A 24667-nucleotide genomic window follows, 5' to 3' on the forward strand; every position below is an offset into this window, starting at 1 on the left:
ATGGAGACTGTGTCCGCCTCGCCTCCAACCTCTTCTCCAACCCCTACCGGGCTATTAGGGAAGTACCACTGTCGACTACAGCGGAGGTGTGAGGTCAAGCTGAAGGAGGAGGGACGAGATGGTGCTGTACAAGAACACCCCTTGTCAGAGTTGGGACTGCTCTGCTCAAGTGCTCTGACACGCCACCGTCGCGAGGTGGGTTGGGGGCAGAGAGAGTGGGATGGAAGAGGACAGGAGGAGAGGAACTGGGATGGAGGGAGAGGAGGATGGAGGTGGAGACAGGAGAGTGTGATGGAGGGAGAGGAGGATGGAGGTGGAGACAGGAGGAGAGTGTGATGGAGGGAGAGGAGGATGGAGGTGGAGACAGGAGGAGAGTGTGATGGAGGGAGAGGTGGAGACAGGAGGAGAGTGTGATGGATGGAGGAGAGAGGAGAGGAGGATGGGAGGAGGAGAGAGGGAAGGGAGGGAGAGGAGGATGGAGGTGGGAGACAGGAGGAGAGTGGGATGGAGGTGGAGACAGGAGGAGAGTGGGATGGAGGGAGAGGGAGGGTGGAGGTGGGAGACAGGAGGAGAGTGGGATGGGAGGGAGAGAGGGAGGGGGCAGAGGGAGAGTGGGATGGAGGGAGAGGAGGGGTGGGAGGAGACAGGAGGAGAGTGGGATGGAGGATGGAGGTGGAGACAGGAGGAGAGGATGGAGGGAGAGGAGGGTGGAGGTGGAGACAGAGGAGAGTGGGATGGAGGGAGAGGGAGGATGGAGGTGGAGACAGGAGGAGAGTGGATGCTGGAGGGAGAGGAGGGTGTGGAGGTGGAGACAGGAGGAGAGGGGGATGGAGGGAGAGGAGGGGTGGAGGTGGAGACAGGAGGAGAGTGGGATGGAGGGAGGAGGAGGATGGACGGAGAGCAGGAGGAGTGGGATGGAGGGAGAGGGGGTGGAGGTGGAGACAGGAGGAGAGTGGGATGGAGGGAGAGGAGGGTGGAGGTGGAGACAGGAGGAGAGTGGGATGGAGGGAGAGGAGGATGGAGGTGGAGACAGGAGGAGAGTGGGATGGAGGGAGAGGAGGGTGGAGGTGGAGACAGGAGGAGGGGGTGGAGCAGGAGAGAGGATGGAGGTGGAGACAGGAGGAGAGTGGGATGGGAGGGAGAGGGAGGATGGAGGTGGAGACAGGAGGAGAGTGGGATGGAGGGAGAGGAGGATGGAGGTGGAGACAGGAGGAGAGTGGGATGGAGGGAGAGGAGGATGGAGGTGGAGACAGGAGGAGAGTGGGATGGAGGGAGAGGAGGATGGAGGTGGAGACAGGAGGGGAGTGGATGGAGGGAGAGGAGGATGGAGGTGGAGACAGAGAGGGGATGGAGGGAGGAGGAGGGAGGTTGAGAGATGCAGTGTATCATATTTTTTGTTTGTTTTGCCATTTTCACACGTGCTTGCTAGAGCCCCTCTTTGTTTCGGCCTCATTCAACATCGCTCAAGACCTTTTTTTAAGCCTTAGCCCCAACCATCTCTTTAAGAATTCACATGAGTCAGCATGGCATTGTCCCTCCAGAAAGTAGTCTCTACAAACTTTTCTCCCACGGAGAGCTTTGTCCATAGTGGTTCACACGTGCTAAATTCAGGGCAGCAAATGTTTCGAGGCCTTAGCAACACTTTTGCAGTTGTCCATAACTGTATATCTTTCCAAAAATCTGCGGCAGCGAAGATCATCAATATACTGACCAGGTCCCGTTTCCCAAAAGCATCTTTTAAGGCAAAAGTTCATTGTTAGAACATTATTATTATTATTATTATTATTATTATTATTATTATTGGTGTTAGACATCTTAGCTGTTCAAACTATCGCTATTAACTTTGCACTTGGAAAACGCTGGTAATTCAATCGCCCTGCCCCTTAGGCCACTCGTAGAACAGTTAAGTGCTGATAGATGCTTTCTTCTGCCCTCCGCACTTCAACACACAGAAGATCTCAGCTGGACATAGAATCAAGCATGGTTTATCCCGTCTCCCTGATAACTTCAGAAAAAATGTGTTGAACATGTAATATGAAGGTCGCCAATCGCATTGAGCAGGGTGTGCAGTATAGAGATAAAAACCGAGACTGGACTGGATTTGAGTTTGAACAGTAGACTATAGCCCTATTTTAATCAAGTGCGTTGGAACATACATGCATGTTTGTTTTGCTATATGGTATGCTACTGTCTGTAATTTGTCTCAATTTGAATAATGATGTGTGAGCCAATAATGTGCCAAATCTTGATTTTTTTATGCGCATTATCATAGGGTAAGTATTGATGCTAAGCCGCCTCAAATTTTGCAGCTGTAGGTGGTAATATCTCTCTAGGAGCTGATCTGTTTCAGTATTGTGAAATAATTCTAATGTTAAGGAAATATTTGAATGGAGAAATGATCCGAGAGCAGACTCCCTTTCTTTTCGATCCTGACAGTATGGACACATGCTCCAACAATGCACTTAGTGACCATTCTCTTGTGTGGTGTTCTGGGAAACATATGTTACATCTTTGGTCGTTGTAGGAAAGATGCATGGCTATTAAAACACTAGTAAGCCTAAGTTCCATGCGAGTATCGGTCCCTGGCTCGTATGTGACGGAGATCTACTCAGGACTCATCTCTTGGCATATCCAGCCCCACCATTAGCTCAGCCAATCAGGCAAAGCCAGGAAGTGATACTGTCTTTTCCCTATATAGGCCAGTGCTTTCTCCCTTGGCTAAACTAGGGCTTGTAATTGAACATTTTTGTACATATTTACAAGATCACATGCAAGTTTTTCTACAGATAGAACTGGTTCGATTTCACCCTCCCCGGACAAGTGCACCTCACCACTATATTTTTACTTCCCAGTCTGTAGGCTTTCTGAGGGGGAGTGAGTCATGAAACCTTTGGAAGAAGAGAACATCTGAATGTAGAGAGGAAGAGGTGAAACGAGTTTTCTACTCCGCCCAAAGTCTGTCCATGAAAATAAGCCCACGGAAGTGAGGAATGCTCTGAACGGAGCCCAATGAGTGCTCGAGTATGCTAAATTATACGAGAGGCTTATTTGATCGACTAGAACTTTCCTAAGGCTGTTAGACCGCGCTAATATAAGTGGACGCACGGCACACACGGCCACCCGCCGGAGTTGTGCCTGTTGTCATAGAGGACTCCATCATGGATATAACCTGTTTTAAACATGGACATTGCCACTGGAGGGCTTCTTTGCCACTTTTTAAGTAGTCAACTGCGGGGATTCCTATCAGTTCGGAGCAATCAGCCAAATGACAAGAAAATTGTCTACCGTAATTTCCGGACTATTGAGCGCACCTGGAATATGCCGCACTCACTGAATACATTTTTAAAAATTATTTCAAACATAAATAAGCCACACATACGTCTATAAGCCATACACGCCACATTGAAACAAATGAACTTTACATAGGCTTCTGTAGAATCGAAACACGTCCGCTTGTAACAAAAAAATAAATAGGCTTTAACTCTGAGGGCAAGCCGTCCCACCTACTCAACAGCCACAGTTGATTCATACATTCAAATACCTTAGATATGATATTACTTCAATTTTTGAAAAATATGACTATTTTACACCATTTTTAGAAGATAAGACTCTCGTTAATCTAATCCAAACTGTCCGATTTAAAAAGCTTTGCAAATCGTAAAGCAAAACATTAGATTATGTCAGCAGAGGTACCGAGCCAGAAATAATCAGGACACCCATTTTTCTAAGCTAGCATATAATGTCACAGAAACCCAAAACCACAGCTAAATGTAGCACTAACCTTTGATGATCTTCATCAGATGACAACCCTAGGACATTATGGTTATACAATACATGCATGTTTTGTTCAATCAAGTTCATATTTATATCAAAAACCAGCTTTTTACATTAGCATGTGACTAGCATGTAATCTTAGCATTCTGCCACCGAACACTCGGTGAATTTACTTCAAATTACCTGGCGATAAACGTTCCTACAAAAAGCATATAACAATTATTTTAAGAATTATAGATACAGAACTCCTCTATGTACTGAGCATAAGTCCGATTTTAAAATGGCTTTTCGTTCGAAAGCACATTTTGCAATATTCTCAGTAGATAGCCCGTCATCACAGGGCTAGCTATTTAGACACCCAGCAGGTTTAGCACTCATCAAAGCCAGATTTACTATAAGAAAAATTACATACTTTGTTGTCTTCGCAGAATGCACTTTCAGGTGACTTCTACTTCAATAACAAATGTTGGTTTGGTCCAAAATAATCCATCGTTATATCCAAACAGCGGTGTTTTGTTCGTAGGCTTCTAGACACTATCCTAAAGGGTAAATAAGGGTGACGAGCATGGCTTAATTCGGTGATAAAAAGAATTCTAAATATTCCATTACCGTACTTCGAAGCTAATACGTCAACCTGTTTAAAATCTATTTTTATGCCATTTTTCTCATGTAAAAGCCGATAATATTCTGACCGGTATCTGGGCGCTTAGATTAGACAAAGGAAAAGAAAGTATTCGGGTCGAAGCGGGCACGCCGCCCAAGCCATAGTACTCTGGGGCTACTGCTGCAAAAGCGATAAAGTGTTTCAGCCAGAGCCTGCCTTCCTCGATATCGTTCCAACTTTTCCCCGGCTCTGAGACCCTATGGAAGGCGTTAGGTAGTGTCACGTTATTGCACAGATCCTGAGTCTTCAATAAAAAGAGCCAAGATAAACACTCACTTCTCAGACAGCCACTTCCTGCTTGAAATCTTCTCAGGTTTTGGCCTGCCATAGGAGTTCTGTTATACTCATTTAATACCGACACCATTCAAAACAGTTTTAGAAACTTTAGGTGTTTTCTACCCAAAGCCAATAATTCCATGCATATTCTAGTTAATAAGCAGGAGTAGTAACCAGATTAAATCGATGTTTTATCCAGCCGTGTCAATACTGCCCTAGCCCTAACAGGTTTTAAGGAAACACGGCTTGTAACAAAATAAAAGATTAGCAGTAAACAGTAGCCTACCAAGAAAGTCATTGGTCACTGGTCACTATCTTCCGTGCACTGAAACCACTGAAGTCATCTCCTTTCAAAAAAATTGAAATCGAAAATCCATATATTAGCCGTCATTGTTTAAGCCACGAGGTTCAAAGCGTGGGAAAAAGTTGCGGCTTATAGTCCGGAAATTACGGTACTTTAAAATGGAGATGCCCTGCCCAGGTTGTCACAGATGTAGCTATAATGACGCTGATACAAAGATGAGTCACCTCTATCTACCTCAATGGCCTTTTGTTTGCTACTTTTGTCTGCCCTCTCATTGGCCAGAATGGTCCCACCTGATCTCGCCTCCCTCACAACACCTGCATTCCATCTTTGAGGCCATATATTTCCATTGTTAACGACTATCTTGCCAGTATAATGGACAATCTTGGTCAGGGATCAGCTGACCTTGGCTGACATCTCCACTTCCTGTTCCTAGGTTGTTTCAGGTCAACTCCGAGGAGGACGCCATGAACTGGTTCCCAGTACGCCCTCGCTTCGTCCCTCTACGACCTCCTCCCAAAGCCAGAGGCAAGTAACCAGCCAATAGTAGACTGCCTCCGTAGTCACTTTCGACTGGAGCTCCGCCCACACGCTCGTGTGATACGGGCCTGAGGGAATGCCTGGAAGCACAACCACGTCCAGAGGTGAGGTTATAGAGTCTGGCTATAAGCATGTAATGAGTGGTTATAAGCATGTTATTACCAAAGAGTTGCTACTGTAAAGTTATTAGGGCGTGAGTAACTTCTGACAGATTCAAGTGCCAACAGAACTGCTACTGTAGAATCTGTCAGGAAGGAATGTGATAGGTGAAACAACAAGCAGCAGTAGTTCTGGTGTTTAGGTTTTCGGGCTACTGGTTATTGGACAAATCACGATTTAACAGGTGTTTAGCATTTCCAGATTTCAGAAGGGGATGGGACATTCAGCCCGTAACCTGCAGAGAGAAGGCAGGTGGGGCTCTCGTTCTAGCATCTCTTCATCTCTTAACACATATGGACTCAGAACTTAATCGAGTAGCTGACCACCCTACATGAGACTTAGCTCTGGGTTAACCGATATTGTGGCTTAAGCAATAGGGAATATGTTGATTTTAAAATGAGCGATGGTCTCCTCCCTTCTCTCCTCTCTCCCTAATCATATTGATACTTCAGCACTCCTCACCCTCTGCAGCCAGATAAATGCCAGGGACGTTGTTGGTCAGACTTCACCTGGCGTGTGAGCTGGGAAGTGGCATGTGTCACAGAGCTGCTGGAGGAGTGCCAGGCTCGCACCGACATCAAAGACAAGAACGGGCGGAGACGCTCAATGCATTGTGCTGCTTGGCTAGTGACTCGGCTACTATTATACAGGTGTGACACACACACACACACACACACACACACACACACACACACACACACAGAGAGAGTAGTGTACAGCTAATCTTGTGGGGACACACAATTCAGTCCCACTCAAAATCCAATGTAACCCTAAACCTAACCTGTACTCTTACCCTAACCGTAACCCTAACCCTTAACGTAATTCTAACACTTAGTCTAACCTTAACCCTAAACACTCTAGATTAGCATTTGACCTCATGGGGACTAACAAAATGTCCCCAGTTGGTGAAATTCTTGTTTGTTTACTAGTTAAACACGTCCACAGTGAGTATCCAAAACATGAAGAAAAGCTGCTCTTTCCATGACATAGCTGCTCTTTCCATGACATAGCTGCTCTTTCCATGACATAGCTGCTCTTTCCATGACATAGCTGCTCTTTCCATGACATAGACTGACCAGGAGAAAGCTATGATCCTTTATTGATGTCACTTGTTAAATCCACTTCAATCAGTGTAGATGAAGGGGAGGAGACCGGCTAAACAATGATTTTTAAGCCTTGAGACAATTGAGACATGGATTGTGTATGTGTACCATTCAGAGGGTGAATGGGCCAGACAACATATTTAACTGATTTTTAACTGTATAAGAAGCCAGGGCAGACTAGTTTGTGTCAATGGGGGTGCAATTCAATATTGGTAGGTGTTATGTTCTAATGCTTGGCATACCAGTGTAAGACGCCCATGTACCGTGCTGCCAAACAGAATAACATCTGTTTGCAACTTTAGCATGGCAAATAACATTTAAACAGGCAACGAGTTAACTTATTATTCGGATATAGTTATTTAAACTTAATCTTGCTAATTCAGATGTTCCCATCTTCTACGTCAGGTTAATATCGCCAATATAAACCAGGCAGCGGGTGGGGGCTCCGGGTGGTGGGGCTAGCCTACAGGTAGCCAGTCTCAGAAAGGGGACATTGGACTCACTGTATGCAAGGCAGCAGGGCTGTGCTTGCCCTTTTAGTGCAGTATGTGGGGTACTCATTAGTCCACACTGTAGCAAAAGAGAGTTTCTCGTTGGACAAATTCACCTAGGTCCCTCCTTGTTTTGGCCTGTTTTCTTCTTCTGTTTGATTGCTATTGAATGCAACCCTGCTTTGCAGTGTACGTGTTGAAGTACTAGCGCTCTGCGCCTCCGATCCGTGTATCCCAGATATTACTCTGCTGCGGCCGGGGCCCAGAACTGTCAGGACAGGGACAGGACCCGGTTGTCATTATGCAGGTCAGACTGAGGACTCCTGGGTCACCTCTATATTGCTTAGTACACAACGCTGTCTGTTCTCTGTATTCAGATCAGCTACAAGACTGCTGCAGTACTTCTGCTGTTCCTTCCTTCTGTCCTTTTTGAATGGATTTTCAGGGTTTCAGAACACATTTGGAGGGAATAGTCACGATCTCACTCGCAGTTAAACGTGATGTTTTATTTGCTTTTTTAAGTTTAAAACCATATACAGATGGCCTTCATCAGAAATGTATACATTGCAATTAAAATGTCAATGAACGCAAGGTCCCTATTAAAATGTCTGCTTTTGGTTTCTCCCTCCTCTAGGCGCTGTGCAGTAGGATGTGTGCGGGGGTGAATGAGCTGAATGGGGCGGGGAGACGCCTCCATGTTTCTTGTCGCTCGGGAGGGTAGAGGTCATGGAACGCTCCTGGGGGAGGAGCTCACAGCACATCATCGGGGCAGTGGCTACTCAATCCACGCCGCCATGAAGTGGCAGTGAGAAGGGGTGAGAGCACTGATTGGCGAAGAGGAAATGGTGATGAATGTTGATTGGCTCTTCCATTAGCTACAGTGAGGGAAAAGAATGATCCCCGCCGATTCACGCTTGCCCACCTCGACAAAGAAATGATCAGCCCATACTTTAATGGTAGGTTTATTTGAACAGTGAGACAGAATAACAACAAAATTTAAAGAAAAACGCATGTCAAAAATAAAAGATAATGATTTGCATTTTAACGAGGGAAAGGCATTTGACCTCTGCAAAACATGATTTAGCAATTGGTGGCAAACCCCTTGTTGGCAATCAGAGGTCAGATGTTTCTTGTAGTTGGCCACCAGGTTTGTACAATATCTCAGGAGGGATTTTTGTCCTACCTCTTTGATCTCCAAGTCATTAAGGTTTCGAGGCTGACGTTTGGCAACTCAAACCTTCAGCCTCCACAGATTTTTCAATGGGATTAAGGTCTGGAGACTGGCTAGTCCACTCCAGGACCTTAATGTGCTTCTTCTTGAGCCACTCCTTTGTTGCCTTGGCCATGTGTTTTGGGTCATTGTCATGTTGGAATACCCATCCACTGCACTCCATTTTCAATGCCCTGGCTGAGGGAAGGAGGTTCTCACCAAAGATTTGACGGTACATGGCCCCGTCCATCGGGCCCCTTTGATGCGGTGAAGTTGTCCTGTCCCCTTAGCAGATAAACACCCCAAAGCATAATGTTTCCACCCATGTTTGACGGTGGGGATGGTGTTCTTGGGGTCATAGGTGCATTCTCCAAACACGTTGAGTTGAGTTGATGCCAAAGAGCTCCATTTTGGTCTCATCTGACCACAACACTCTCACCCAGTTGTCCTCTGAATCATTCAGATGTTCATTGGCAAACTTCAGACGGGCATGTATATGTGCTTTCTTGAGCAGGGGGACCTTGCGGGCAATTGGCAGGATTTCTCAGTCCTTCACGGCGAGGTGCTGCGCTCAATTGTTTTCTTTGGTGACTATGGTCCCAGCTGCCTTGAGATCATTGACAAGATCCTCCCCCTGTAGTTCTGGGCTGATTCCTCACCGTTTTCATGATCATTGCAACTCCACGAGGTGAGATCTTGCATGGAGCCCCAGGCCGAGGAGATTGACAGTTCTTTTGTGTTTCTTCCATTTTATGGTCAATCACACCAACTGTTGTCACCTTCTCACCAAGCTGCTTATTAATGGTCTTGTAGCCCATTCCAGCCTCGTGTGGCTCTACAATCTTGTCCCTGATATCCTTGCAGAGCTCTTTGGTCTTGGCCATGGTGGGAGAGTCGGAATGTGATTGATTGTTTTTGTGGATTGTGGTAGTTTTTATACAGGTAATAAAGCTGAGATTAGGAGCACTCCCTAAGAGTGTGCTCCTAATCTCAGCTCACCTGTATAAAAGACACCTGGGAGCCAGAAATCTTTCTGATTGAGAGGGGGCTTCTCAAATACTTATTTCCCTCATTTAAAATGCAAATCGGATGAGTAACATTTTTAACATGCTTTTTCAGGATTTTTTTGTTGTTATTCTTGTCTCTCACTGTTCAAATAAACCTACCATTAAAATTAGTAGACTGGATTATTTCTTTATCAGTGGGCAAACGCACAAAATCAGCAGGGGATCAAATACTTTTTCCCTCACTGTAAGGGAGAATGGAGAACATGATTGGTGGTAGAGTGGTGAGAGGAGATTGCCGTGTCCCAAATCTACCCCCTAGCTCCTGTCTTCCTCACAGTTTTTGCAGATGTGAAGGTGCTGGATAGGTCAAACAAGATTCCACTACATTGTTTACAATTTCTCTTCTTTCTACCTTTCTCTCTCTCGCCTCACCCTCCTCTCTCGCTCCTCACCTCCTTCTCGCCCTCACCCTCCCTCTCTCGCTCCCTCACCCTCCTCTCGCTCCTCACCTCCTCTCTCGCTCCCTCTCTCCCTCTCTAGTTGTGCTGAAGTTGAACCTGATGCAGACCCAGGTCAGCTACAGGTAGAAGATGCCGCCTATGGAGGAACCTCTACACTGGTGCAAGACTGCAGAGGTAGAGGGAACACTTTACAATTACACTTTTTTCACCCGAAAATGAATTGTGATAAAATATTTTAATTGCCCTCCATGATAAAATCGAGGAACTTTTGGATCTGTTTCCTATCTCGTTCGCACTCTACTTACATGCTTGGGCCAGGGTTTCCATTTACCGACTTGGCCGATGAAAAACGATAAATGTTTTGCTTGCCAAATTGTCCGTCTATAGTTTAATTTGCCTAATTTTGTGAAAAGAATTGCTACTATTTTTATTTCTCAACTGGTAATTGAAACACGCCACCCAATCGGCGTTCTAGTGCATAAAACACGGTAGGGAGGCTATCAGCGTGTCACCCACCACTTTACAACGTCAGCTGGAAGCAGTATGCATTTTGAAAACGTATACTTAATAGTTTGAAACCTGAAAGTTTTACTTCATATTATGAGGCATGTCTTACCTTGCTTCAAAGTAGCCTCGTCAACATCCCACCATACAAACATGGAAGCAGTTATTTTATAAAGTCTTCCCCATTGAAACCTGCATTTCTCTCCTGTTCTATTGGTTTCCGATGTTCTTTCGTTGTCCAGAAGCCAAAGCCACAATCCTAGTCATATTAGAAACTCTTCCTGTTTTCCACAAATTGCATTTTGTCAAATGACGTTGTATTGGCTGCTTATTACAGGAGGAGTTGCCGTATTAAGATGAATTACCATAATCTAAATGCGATTTCTGTCATTCTGAGCATTGTGGGTGGACGCCTGGGTTACACATGCAAAATGGGTCCGTAAATCTCTCAATATCGGTAAATTAAAATCTTGCCGGTCATGTTGTCCGGGCGTCTTTCTAACGGAAACCCTGGTACGTACTGTTAGTCACCTACTTGCGATATCTCAGAACCTTTTCCGCCTGATTTATTTTACATTTTTAACCAAACTTTCTGGGTGAATATGCGTCTTGCCATAGAGATCCGGCATTTTCTTGAAACTCACTGATTGGCCCAAAGGGGGCAATGTATATATTAATCAGCTGGATCTGAGGAACTTTGAACAAGTATTTCCTCCTGTCCCGTTAGAGCTCCAGTCATGACACTTTACGTGCTGTTATGTTCTTCTCCTCGTGAGAAACAGAACGTAGGTGAATGCATCTCGGGTGGCAGAGTCCAACATGTGACAAAACTACACTGATTGGGCCAAGGGGGCATTTGCTATCATTCTGTAGGGGACAACATGTTTCCTACTGTTGCTAGTTAAACCTACAGAAACCCGAAGTACCCTCACTTGTTTTCTATGTATCAAGGTTATGGTCAAACAGATATTAATTCTAAGTCTGTGTTAAAACACTGGCTAAGTGCTATACATGCTTTCCTTCCAAACAACCCCCCAGATGTGTGGCAAAGACGCTTGCTGGCGAGGTTTCTTGGCGAACTACCTCAGTACAGACAGGGAGGAGTGCACTGCAATGGTCCTGACCCAAGAGGGGGGCGCTTCGATGCTTCGATGGTGCTGCTCACACACGGTCGGAACCCAACCCTCAAGGGTCAGGATGGGAACACAGCCCTGCATCTGTATGAAGGTAGAGTAGGGTGTGTGTGTGTGTCAGAGGGGAAACACGTTTCTGCCTCTGGCTATGAAGGAAGGTAGGGTGTATTGTGTGTGTGTGTCCATAGTTTTACACAGAGGGGAAACACTCCCCTGCCTCTGGCTATGAAAGTGTGTGTTTTTTCACAGAGGGAAACACAGCCCCTGCCTCTGGCTATGAAGTGTGTGTGTGTGTGTGTGTGTGTGTGTGTGTGTGTGTGTGTGTGTGTGTGTGTGTGTGTGTGTGTGTGTGTGTGTCACAGAGGGGAAACACGGCCCTGCCTCTGGCTATGAAGGAAGGTAGGGTGTTGTGGTGTTGTTAATCTATGTGTTTGTCACACAGAGGCGAAACACTCCCTGCTCTGGCTATGAAGTGTGTGTTAGTGTCATGCAGAGGGAAACACAGCCCTGCCTCACCTGGCTATAAGTGTGTGTGTGTGTGTGGTAGTGTGTCACAGAGGGGAAACACGGCCCTGCTCTGGCTATTAGAAGGTAGGGAGGGGGTGTGTGTGTGTGTGTGTTATCTAGGGTGGAAACACTTGCTCTTGATGAAGGTAGGGAGTTGTGTGTGTAACAGAGTATGGCTCCATGCCTGGCTATGAAGTGAGGGGTTTGTTCACTCCAGTGGAGTTTATGCTTCGTTAACCTTCCTCCTTTATCTCAAACATATGAATCCCCTCAACAATATGACAAAATGATTTTAAATTTGTTTATTTTTTTATTTCACCTATTGCTATTAACGGTAGTTGAGAACAAGTTCTCATTTACAACTTCGACCATAGGCCAAGATAAAGCCAAGCGGTTCGACACATACAACAACACAGAGTTACACTGGAAATAAACAAACATACAGTCTAATGTACAGCAAAAAATCTATATACGTGTGTGTAAATGAGGTATGGATAAGGCAGGTAAGGTAATAAATAGGCCATGGTGTGATATAATTACAATACCATAGCAATTATAACACATTGGAAGTTGGAGAAGATGAATGTGCAAGTAGAGCTACTGGGTTGCAAAGAGCAACTAAATAAATAAATAAATACAGTATGGGGATGAGGCAGTTGGATGGCTATTCAGATGAGCTATGTACAGGTGCTCAGTGATCTGTGAGCTGCTCTGACAGCTGGTGCTTAAAGCCAGTGAGGGAGAATGTGTCTCCAGCTTCCCAGTGATTTTTGCGTTCGTTCCAGTCATTGGCGGGCAGCAGGGAACTGGAAGAAACGGCGATAAAGAAAGAATTGGCTTCAAGGGGTGACCAGTGAGATATACCTGCTGGGTGCCATTTCACGGTTAGGTGCTGCTTGGTGACCGCTGAGGCTGAGATAAGGCCAGGGCTTTACCTAGCAGAGACTTGTAGATGACTTCGACCCAGTGGGTTTGGCGTAGAAGTATGAAGCGAGCCAGCCAATCAGAGCAATATGAAGGATGCTTTGTTGCTTTGAAACTAGGAAGCCGATTCTCAGATTTCATTTTGGATTGGAGATGTTGTCGAGTCTGGAAGGAGAGTTTTCATATTCTACCAGACCGGGTATTTGTGATTTGTCCACATATTCTACAAGTCACGAACCGTCCAGAGTAGTGATGCTGACAGGTGGGCAGGTGCTGGTTCAGCGATCCGTTAGAAGAGCAACCATTTAGTTTTACTTGCATTTAAAAGCAGTTGGAGACCCGCCGGGGAGGTTGTGGCATTGAAGCTTCGTTTGAGTTTAAAGGTTAACACCTGGTTCCCAAGGGAGGGCCAGATGGTTACAGAATCGGTGTGCGTCTGCGCGAGGTGGATCAGAGTAGTCACCCATGGCAGCGACATCAATGATATATACAGAAGAAAAGAGTCGGCAGAATTGAACCCTGTGGTACCCCCACCAAGAGACTGCCAGAGGTCCGGACAATAGGCCCTCCCGATTTGACACCCTGAACTCTATCAGAGAAGTAGTTGGTGAACCAAGGCGAGGCAGTGTCATTTGAGAAACCAAGGCTATTGAGTCTGCCGATAAGAATCACGTTGATTGACAGAGTTGAAAGCCTTGGCCAGGTCGATGAAGACAGCTGCACAGTACTGTCTTTTTACTTGACGCTGGTTATGATATCGTTTAGTATCTTGAGCGTGGCCGAGGTGCACCCGTGACCAGCTGTAAACCGGATTGCACAGCGGAAAGGTACAGTGGGATTCGAAATGGTCAGTGATCTGACATGACTTGCACTTTCGAAGACTTTAGATGGCAGGGCAGGATGGATATCCGGAATGATTATGAGTACGGTTCTGGGGTTGGAGACGGGAATGATTAGGGGTATGGTCTAGGGTTGAATTTGGACACCATAGTCCCTTCCCCGTTCATGACCCCTTGTTTTCACCTCTATGACCCCCTCCTCGTGACTTCACTCTCTGACCCCTGCTGTTTCACTGCCTCAGATGGGACCACATGGAACTGATCACAAGCTCTGATCGTGTTTGGAGCCGACGTGGAGATACATGACAGCCTGGGAGAGACTCCCGGATTGGTCAGCAGCACGCACTCAGTAAAGGTGAGAGGGAAGAAAGAGCAGAGGGAGGGAAAGGAGGATGGGGGAGGGTGCGAGACACCCGGACTCAAAGCATCGCATTATAAAAGTAAGGGGGGAGATGTGGGAAGGGAACGAAAGAATGAATGGGTGGATGAATTAATAGAGAAAATTAGAGGAGTATAGTTTCTTGGTGCCTTTATAAAACGGTGACGTCAGTAGCCAGCACATATGAATGAATCCTAACACAACTTAACAATCTAACGTTGACGTGGATATTAATGGAATTCAGAAGCATGTGTTATTGTTAGATGATATAGCTGCATATCTTATGAGCTGTGATGAACATTCATATAACATTAACTACAGTATGTGTTCATTGATCATGTGAACTCTGCTCATTGCTCGATTCATGATTAATCAGCTGTTTGAAATGTGCCATGAAATGATCACAGGCCTTTCTCTCGGGGGTGGGTCAAATTCGCGGGGACTTTCTGGGCATTACTATTTCCAGTTTTTTCCACCAACATTCTGATTTGTCAACCCTGTCCACTTAGGAAGCCAGCAGCGAGACGGGTTGTTAGCTAAGCTAACGTTTGTAAAGCTAAGGTAGCTGAATATTATAGCTAAAAAAGCTTAGCTTGCTGAAGAGCTTGCTTCATTGTATATACATCAAAGAGTTATATAATGTTCAAAACACATTATCAGTAGTTATAGCATTAATATAACTAATGTCAGCTAGCTAATGAAAGCTAATCATTGGATCTTTCACGTTTAGCTTGGCCTGAACATTGCTCTTAGCTAACTTTACGGACAATCAGTAGCATACTGCGGTAGTTGAGACATGAGACAAATTACCAACATAGTTTTGATTCTTCATTTGTTTGTATCATTACACACAATAAACGTTCATGAGAACTGTCAGTCCTCGAATGCTAGCTAGCTAACGTTCAGCTTGCAAGTCAGAGTTGAAACAAGCTAACTAACGTGAGCAACGAGGGGATTTTTTAGCTAGCAGGTCCGTATGAAAGCTAGCTACGTCATCAAATCTGTTTGCCTGGTGTTAATTTCCTGTATTTTTGGAGTTGTCCATGTCAATCAACCCCTCTGTTGTGGTTTCATGGTTATCATTTATAGAGTTGTTATTGATTGACTAACTCGCTTGACAATATCTAAATACAAAAGAAGACATGTTATCTATGTCTTTCTATGGAAACCATGCGTGTTGTCCAAATCGGCGTGTGTGATTGTTTGTGTGTCATGTGTGAATGCCTGTATGATCTTTTTTACTACTCCTCCCTCTCTCTCAGCAATCTCTTTTTTCTCTCTGTAACTGACTGTTTGTGAAATTGAATGCATGCTTTGTTAAAGTTCTTCAGTTCATTTTGCTCTCTCTCTTCCCACTCTCTCTCTCCTGACCTACTCTTTCTTTCGCTCTCTCTCTTCCCACTCTCTCCCAACCTACTCTTTTACTCTCTGTCTCTCTCATTCTCTCTCTCTCATTCTCTCTCTCATTCTCTCTCTCATTCTCTCTCTCATTCTCTCTCGCTCCCTTCTCTCTCGCTCGCTCTCCCTCTCGTGTCATTGTGTGTGCATATCTCTAACCCCGTGGCTTGGTGTGTTGATTGACTGAAGGCTCCAACAGAAAGGTGCTACTGGACATGCCTGTGAGTGTGGGGGTGCAGCGTTGTGCCCCACCTCCTCCCCCTCTCCATTTCACCCCCCCCCAAGAAGAAGGCTGTTCCTGTCACCAGGCCTAGGTAAAGCCCCCCATCCTCAATCCCCCAAATGTCTCTTTTTGACCCTTCTCTCCTGGGGTCGCCTTAACATCCAGCATCTCAGAGTAGGAGTGCTAGGATCAGTTTTTTGCCATTCCCATCATAATGAGTTTGATAGAGGGCATCTGATCTTAGATCAGCACTCTGCTCTGAGATGCTTTATGAATACTAGGCCCTGATACCATTTTATCTTTTCACCCGCTGGACCCCAACCCCAATACCCCAGAACCCTCCCTCCTCTCTCTTCTCGACCCCCAATACCCCAGAACCTCCCCTCCCTCTCTCTTCCTCACCCCCCAATACCCCAGAACCTCCCTCCCTCTCTCTTCTCTGACCCCCCAATACCCCATTTGGAACCTCCCTCCACACTCTTACTCTGACCCCCAACCCCAATACCCCAGAATTCTCCCTCCCTCTCTCTCTTCTCCCATTACAATACCCCAGAGCCTACCTCTCTCTCTTCTCCTTCCTGACCCCCCAACCCCAATACCCCAGAACCTACCTCCCTCTGCTCTGACCCCCAATACCCCAGAACCTCCCTCCCTCCCTCTGCTCTGACCACCAATACCCCAGAACCTCCCTCCATCCCTCTTCTCTGACCCCTCCTTTATTTGATGGTGTTTTTTCCTTTCTTTCATCCCTTCTTTTTGTTTTCTCTCTTTTCGTTACTGAAGTCTCCCTCTATCCCTCTCTCCGGCATCGTGATCCTCCTTACCTTATGGTCTTCTCCTTTTGAAGACTTTCTCCTTCCATTTGAAAAGGCTTTCCTACTTTTCTTTCTTTTTTCTCCCTTTTTCTTTTTGTCAATCCCTTCGAACATTAATCTGCTTTGTTTTCAATTCATCCTTCCCTCTGCTATCCCTCCATGTTTGTATTCATCCCTCTCTTCTCTCCCTGCATTTTGAATTATGCTGGTACTTCTTCCCACTTCTCTCACTCCCTTTTCCCCCAGGCTCATCCCCTTCTCTCGTCCCTCTTCCATTCCACTCTGCGCTCCTATTGGTTTAAACTCTGGGGTCCTTGTCTATGATTAGCCGATAGGGTTCGAGGACATCATGCACGTTACGGCGGCGGTGGGAGCGATAGTGGGCCGGGAGGAAGTGGACGGGTTCAAAGCAGGAAGCTTCAGGAAGTGCGTTTCTGTGTATTTTTTTAGTTTTGGTTATTTAGAATTTATTCAGTTTTTTTTCTTCATTCAAATTACTGCCTTTATGATCTTGTGTGATTCGTTGGTTGGTTGATTTTATTATCATCCATTTGAATGAATAGTCAAGTGGGCCAATATAGACAAATGACTTTATATAATGTCTGAATGGCTTGTTCCTCTCTCCTACTGTGTAAGAGTCACTCTATTGGCCTCCCCTCTCTCTAGGGATAGAACAGTTTGCTATGTAAGTAGTCACTCTAATGGCCGCCTCTCCTAGGATAGACAGACTACTAGGTGTGAGAGTCACTCTAATGGCCTCCTCTCTCTAGGATAGACAGACTGCATGTAAGAGTCACTCTAATGGCCTCCCTCTCCTCTAGGACTAGACAGACTTCTATGTAAGAGTCACTCTAATGGCCTCCTCTACTCTTCTTGGATAGACATACTGCTTGCTATTAAGAGTCACTCTAATTTCCCTCCTCTCCTCTAGGATAGACAGACTGCTATACTGGAGTCACTCTCTAATGGCCTCCTCTCTCCTAGGATAGACAGACTGCTTGTAAGAGTACTCTAATGGCCTCCTCTCTCTCTAGGATAGACAGACTGCTATGTAAGAGTCACTCTATTGGCCTCCCTCTCTCTCTGTAGGATAGACATCTGCTATTAAGAGTCACTCTAATTTCCCTCCTCCTCTAGGATAGACAGACTGCTATGTAAGAGTCACTCCTAATGTGGCCTCCTCTCCCTAGGATAGACAGACTGCTGTAAGAGTCACTCTAATGGCCTCCTCTCTCTGTAGGATAGACAGACTGCTGTGTCTGGATGGAGGGGGCATTAAAGGCTTGGTTCTGATCCCGTTTTAAGCCACTTCCTGGAGAAAGAGGCAGGCCCCGTCAAGGAACTCTTTGATTGGGTTTCTCGGGACCACTTTGGGGCATACTGGCCCTGGCTATCATCCATGGTGAGCTGTTGCTGTGTGTTTAGCCTGAGTGTCTGTGCAGAGAAACTAATATTGTTATGTATGATGATTTTATATAGTTGATATGGTCCTCAATATTTTTAATGGATTGTTTTCTCATACATAGTTTAACTTCTTAAAGAGGAGCCTTGAACCGTAGAACCTTTCAACATTGAAAGTGTTTGTTTGTGAAGATGCAGTATTCAGTACCTTTCCAGGTAAGGATATGGATTAAATCTCTCTCTCTCCCGCTCTTCCTCTCTCTCTCTCCAGGCTAAGGATACAGGGAGGAAATCTCTCTCTCCCTTGCTCTCTCCTCTCTCTCTCTTCTCTCTCTCGCAGTAAGGATCTGGAGGAAATCTCTCCCTCTCTCCAGTTAAGGATATGGAGTAAATCTCTCTCTCCTTGCTCTCTTCTCTCTCTCTCTCTCCAGGTAAGGATGGAGTATCACTGCGATTCACCTCTACTTCCCGTCTGAAGGAGCAAGGTGTTCAAGGGGTCGCGCGACCCTACGAGTCGGCCCCTCTGGAGGACTTTCTAAGAGAGGCATTTGGGAGAGAACACCATGATGACAGATGTACGGCACCCCAGGTAACCATGGAAACACTTTGGCTTTGTCTTTGATTGGTCAATTCAGGTTGCTGTAATACTAACACTTTCATTAGGCTTCAATTGTATATTCATTGGCTATATACATGTTTTCTCTCATCCTGAAGTATCCACCTCTCTCTATGTTGTCTGTGTCTCTGCTGTGTGTCTCTCTGTACCTCTCCCGGTGAGGTAATCAGTGTAATGGCAGACAAAGAACATCCAGGAGAAGCTTCTCCATCTCTTCGAACTCTGCCACCTCCCTGCCCAGAGAAGGCCCCTACGCTGCCACAGCCACCTTCCTTCCCCCTCACCATACCAAGGTAACTTAGAGTCGGGGCTGTGTTCGTGTTGCACTTCAGTGTGTGTGTGTGATGATAATGTCCATATACTCTTCTAATCTCCACCCGGCACATGCCAGAAGAGGACCGGCCACCCCTCATAGCGCCTGGTTCCTCTCTAGGTTTCTTCCTCGGTTTTGGCCTAGGGAGTTTTTCCTAGCCACCGTCTTCTTTACACCTGCATTGCTTGGTGTTTGGGGTTTCGAGGCTGGGTTTCTGTATAAGCACGTTATAGACATCTGCTGATAAGGGCTTTTATCAATACATTTGATGGATAATGATCGCCCCTGGCGGTCTGAGTGTCGGTGTTGTTTGGAGACTGTGTTCAGGGCCAGCTGTGTTTCCACATCCTGGTGGTGGTATGAGTGTGTGTGTTGTTGTTCCAAGGATGGGAGGATGAGGGATGTGTTGATAGTTGGATACACTCAGGAACCTCTAAACATTAGGAAGTGACACAGACTAGTGTGTGTGTGTGTTTGTGTCTCTGTGTTGTTTATAGTCTCTGTGTGTGTGTGTTGTCTGTGTTGTGTGTTACTTGTTATATTGTTGTGTGGTCTCTGTCTGTCCCGACTGTTATTATGTGTGTGTGAGAGAGTGCCTTGTTCTCGTGAGTGAGGTGACCGGGTGAAAGGGTCACAGTGAAAGAGTGTTGTGTTGAATCTGTCTCTCACACTCTCACCAATTCTAACTTTTCTCATCATCAATCATGATTGTGTCTGATTGATTGGTTGATTTCGATGCTTAGCCCCAACCCTCTCGGCCTACTCAGAGCAGGTCGTGTGGAGAAGCCGCCGTTCCAGTGCTGCCCCACCTACTTCGACCAATGGGCCGGTTTCTGGACGGAGGGTTGCTGGTCAACAACCCGACACTGGATGCCATGACTGAGATCCACCAATACAACAAATCCCTGAAAGCAGAGGTGTGACTCTAAGAAGTTTCATCTGAAATGTTCCTTTTGTACTGACTCGTCTGTTTAACATCTCTGTCTCTCTCTCTCTCTGTTTATTTTGAATGTAGGGGCGTGGCTCAGAGGTGCAGCGTCTAGGTGTGGTGGTTTCTTTAGGGACAGGTAAGAGCTTTATATTGGTATATTATAATATGTAGGAATCATATGGATGGTAATATGTCATATTTATTGGGACAGGTAAGAGCTTTATATTGGTATATTATAATATGTAGAAATCATATGGATGGTAATATGTCATATTTATAGGGACAGGTAAGTGCTTTATATTGGTATATTCTAATATGTAGGAATCATATGGATGTGTAATATGTCATATTTATAGGGACAGGTAAGAGATTTATATTGGTATATTATAATATGTAGAAATCATATGGATGGTAATATGTCATTTATTGGGACAGGTAAGAGATTTATTGGTATATTGTCATATGGATGTGTAATATGTCATATTTATTGGGACAGGTATGAGCTTTATTGGTATATTATCATATGGATGTGTAATATGTCATATTTATTGGGACAGGTAAGCCTCCCCAGGTAGTGGTGAACTCTGTAGACGTGTTCAGACCCTCCAACCCTCTGGAACTGGCTAAGAGCTTTGTAGGCGCCAAGGAGCTGGGCAAGATGCTGGTGGACTGCGTGAGTTGGTTTAACGGTTGTTTGATTTGATTTATTGTGAGTGACCTTTTATCCTGCATACTGTTTAGTTAACTGTTTGAATTAGTGAAACGTAGGTGACACTAATAGTTGATAGTAATTCATATAAAAAAACTTCACATTTTCAATCAACATTTCAGCTCTGAAACCAATGGCCTCCTAGTAGTCCTGTACGGAAGAGGTCCCTGTTGTATTAACACTCATCTACAACATACACTGCCGATTTCTCTGTCTCTCTCTCTCCTTCTGTCTGTCAGTGTACAGACTCTGATGGCTGTGCTGTCGGACAGAGCCCGGTCCTGGTGTAGATGACTGATACTGTCTACCACAGGTCAGTCTGACCACTAACCCTCATCATACTGATACTGTCACCACAGGTCAGTCTGACACTATGGACCTCATCATACTGATACTGTCTACCACAGGTCAGTCTGACACTAACCTCATCATACTGATACTGTCTACCACAGGTCAGTCTCATCATACTGATACTGTCTACCACAGGTCAGTCTGACACTAACCTCATCATACTGATACTGTCTACCACAGGTCAGTCTGACACTGGCCTCATCATACTGATACTGTCTACCACAGGTCAGTCTGACACTGGCCTCATCATACTGATACTGTCTACCACAGGTCAGTCTGACACTGGCCTCATCATACTGATACTGTCTACCACAGGTCAGTCGACACTGGCCTCATCATCTGATACTGTCTACCACAGGTCAGTCTGACACTGGCAACTCATCATACTATACTTTAGTTTACCGGTCAGTCCGACACTGGCCTCATCATACTGATACTGTCTACCACAGGTCAGTCTGACACTGGCCTCATCATACTGATACTGTCTACCACAGGTCAGTCTCATCATACTGATACTGTCTACCACAGGTCAGTCTGACACTGGCCTCATCATACTGATACTGTCTACCACAGGTCAGTCTCATCATACTGATACTGTCTACCACAGGTCAGTCTGACACTAACCTCATCATACTCATACTGTCTACCACAGGTCAGTCTGACACTAGCCTCATCATACTGATACTGTCTACCACAGGTCAGTCTGACACTAACCTCATCATACTGCTACCTACCACAGGTCTGTTCTGACACTAACCTCTATCATACTGATACTGTCTACCACAGGTAGACAATGTTTGTTTTTTTGTCCACTCAGTGTATGGTGTCTCTGTTGTACATTGGAAATGGAAAGTTTTAACCCTTTGCTCTCGTACCCATAAACGGGTTGAAAATGGTAGATTTGTGCTCCAGTAAGCACCTAAACTGGAACTTAGTGGCTGTACAGTGACCTGATATACATGAGGTCAGAGCTCAGTCTGCTTCCCAGCTCTGTGTGGGGTTTGACTGACAGATGTTCTGAACTTCAGCACCACGTGCAGAAACAAGCTGCCCCCATCCCTCCCACTAATTAGGCAACTTTTGCAAATGTTTTGTCTTGGTGAGGGGAAACGCTGTAAATGAAGATGACTGGACGTATTTTGAACTAGTCATGTTGGCAATGGAACAAGCTTTCACATGATGCCCACCTGACCCAAATTGCAATTTATAATGGACCGTTTTTGGATTGTGCGAACATCAACAGTAATTGTGTAACTGCAGGGTTGTGTTCCAAACAAATCAACTACAAGTGTGCTTGATCAAGTTCCTCAACGGCACAGCTAGGAGAGCTCTAAACAACACCGTATAGTTACTGTTCACCCTCTGGAGAGGTCTCTCCACTTGGAGACTCCAGTTAGTCCTCATTGAAACCCGTGTCATTTTTTTTTCTCTTATGTTGCACCTACCCCATGTTTTCCAGGAATATTCTTATGTTACTGAATGTATCCAGAGTATTTTCAGTTTTTGTTGTCAACAAATGCAGTGAAAAGAACAGTAAATGTAAAATGCATATAAAGCCAAGTGTTTGGATTCAGTCTGGTCATGGTGAACTGTTGTCCTCCGCTTCAGTCTGGTCATGGTGAACTGTTGTCCTCAGCTTCAGTCTGGTCATGGTGAACTGTTGTCCTCCGCTTCAGTCTGGTCATGGTGAACTGTTGTCCTCAGCTTCAGTCTGGTCATGGTGAACTGTTGTCCTCAGCTTCAGTCTGGTCATGGTGAACTGTTGTCCTCAGCTTCAGTCTGGTCATGGTGAACTGTTGTCCTCCGCTTCAGTCTGGTCATGGTGAACTGTTGTCCTCAGCTTCAGTCTGGTCATGGTGAACTGTTGTCCTCAGCTTCAGTCTGGTCATGGTGAACTGTTGTCCTCAGCTTCAGTCTAATCATTTCCCCATTATCTCCAAACTGTTCCCTTTCAATTGCTACAGTGGTTATGCATTTTATATTTATTCTGTAAGAAACATTTCAAGTTGGCCCTATCCATGAAGGCCAATTCCCACAAGTGTAACAGGTTAAAAACATTCTGTGTGACAGTATGGTGTGTGTGTGTGTGTGTGCGCGTGTGCTCTTGTTGAACTAGCCTGCTCTCTCCTACCCATCCCCCCCCCAGACTGAGCCCCCAGCTCTCCCAGGAGGTGATGCTGGATGAGGTGAGTGACGCCGTGCTGGTGGACATGCTGTGGGAGACCCAGATGTACCTCTACGAACAGAGGGAGAACGTCCAACTCCTGGCACAGCAACTACTCAACGGCTACTGAGAGGAGAGGCAGAGGAGAGGCAGGGAAGGGAGCATGCTATGGGAATCCCAGATGGACATCATACTACTACTGGCACAACAGGGGTTTGTTCATTACGCCGATTCTGTGGCAAAACGTTTCGTCAACGGAAGCAAATGGAACGAAACAGGGAGTGACCTACCAATACCTACCTACCAATTTGTTCAGTAGAAACTCATTTTCTATGGGGTGTAATCATTGTGTAGATGTATATGTACTTGAAAAAGCTCTGAGAAAATGTCCATAACCTGATGTTTTGTCGGAGAGGTAGAGAGAGACACAGAGAGGGGAAGAGGTAGAGAGAGACACAGAGAGGGGAAGAGGTAGAGAGAGACACAGAGAGGGGAAGAGGTAGAGAGAGACACAGAGAGGGGGAAGAGGTAGAGAGAGAGACACAGAGAGGGGAAGAGGTAGACACAGAGGGGAAGAGGTAGAGAGAGACACAGAGAGGGGAAGAGGTAGAGAGAGACACAGGGAAGAGGGGAAGAGGTAGAGAGAGACACAGAGAGGAAGAGGAGAGAGAGACACAGAGAGGGGAAGAGGTAGAGAGAGACACAGAGAGGGGAAGAGGTAGAGAGAGACACAGAGAGGGGAAGAGGTAGAGAGAGACACAGAGAGGGGAAGAGGTAGAGAGAGACACAGAGAGGGGAAGAGGTAGAGAGAGAGACACAGAGAGGGGAAGAGGTAGAGAGAGACACAGAGAGGGGAAGAGGTAGAGAGAGACACAGAGAGGGGAAGAGGTAGAGAGAGACACAGAGAGGGGAAGAGGTAGAGAGAGACACAGAGAGGGGAAGAGGTAGAGAGAGACACAGAGAGGGGAAGAGGTAGAGAGAGACACAGAGAGGGGAAGAGGTAGAGAGAGACACAGAGAGGGGAAGAGGTAGAGAGAGACACAGACAGGGGAAGAGGTAGAGAGAGACACAGACAGGGGAAGAGGTAGAGCGACGTTTCGTTTTCAATCTGTACTGGAGACTGAATGTTTGAGAGCGTTTCATTCTTCCTCACAGACAAATGAAGTCAAAGTCTAAAACCTGGGGAAAGGAAGATTCAGCTTTGCACAACAATACTGAGACTGACAAAGTAACACATTATATAAAAAATGTATTCAGAAACGGAGGATTACAGTTTGTACAATTGACCTCTTCCTGACATTGTATTTATTTACTGAGCTAATCCAAATCCTTCAAATAATCAGATTTACATTCAGTAAAACAAATGCGCCGTGTAAATGATATGAATCACTGTTTTGACGTCATTATTACACCATACTACCCATACTCCCTCGAACCGACATCCCCATTCAAGTTGATGATGCCATAATGG

At 45.6% G+C, this 24667-nt stretch overlaps 1 protein-coding gene across 1 annotated transcript; it reads left to right on the forward strand.

Moving 5' to 3' along the window:
- LOC106591452 (phospholipase A2, group VI (cytosolic, calcium-independent)) lies at positions 1–23620 on the forward strand. The gene is given in 23 exon segments (XM_045713271.1): positions 1–215; positions 5455–5533; positions 5535–5585; positions 5587–5616; positions 5618–5641; positions 5643–5662; positions 6189–6221; positions 6223–6243; positions 6245–6344; positions 17040–17137; positions 17952–18009; positions 18012–18069; positions 18072–18113; positions 18544–18662; positions 18664–18726; positions 18891–18933; positions 18936–19037; positions 19809–19854; positions 19856–19958; positions 20057–20108; positions 20530–20645; positions 20921–20994; positions 23179–23620. Coding segments are annotated over 23 exon segments (1695 nt in total). The 3' UTR covers positions 23327–23620.
- Positions 23621–24667: the final 1047 nt, after the last annotated feature.

The sequence above is a fragment of the Salmo salar genome, chromosome ssa02 (genome assembly GCF_905237065.1).
Source record: "Salmo salar chromosome ssa02, Ssal_v3.1, whole genome shotgun sequence".
Taxonomy (NCBI): Eukaryota; Metazoa; Chordata; class Actinopteri; order Salmoniformes; family Salmonidae; genus Salmo; species Salmo salar.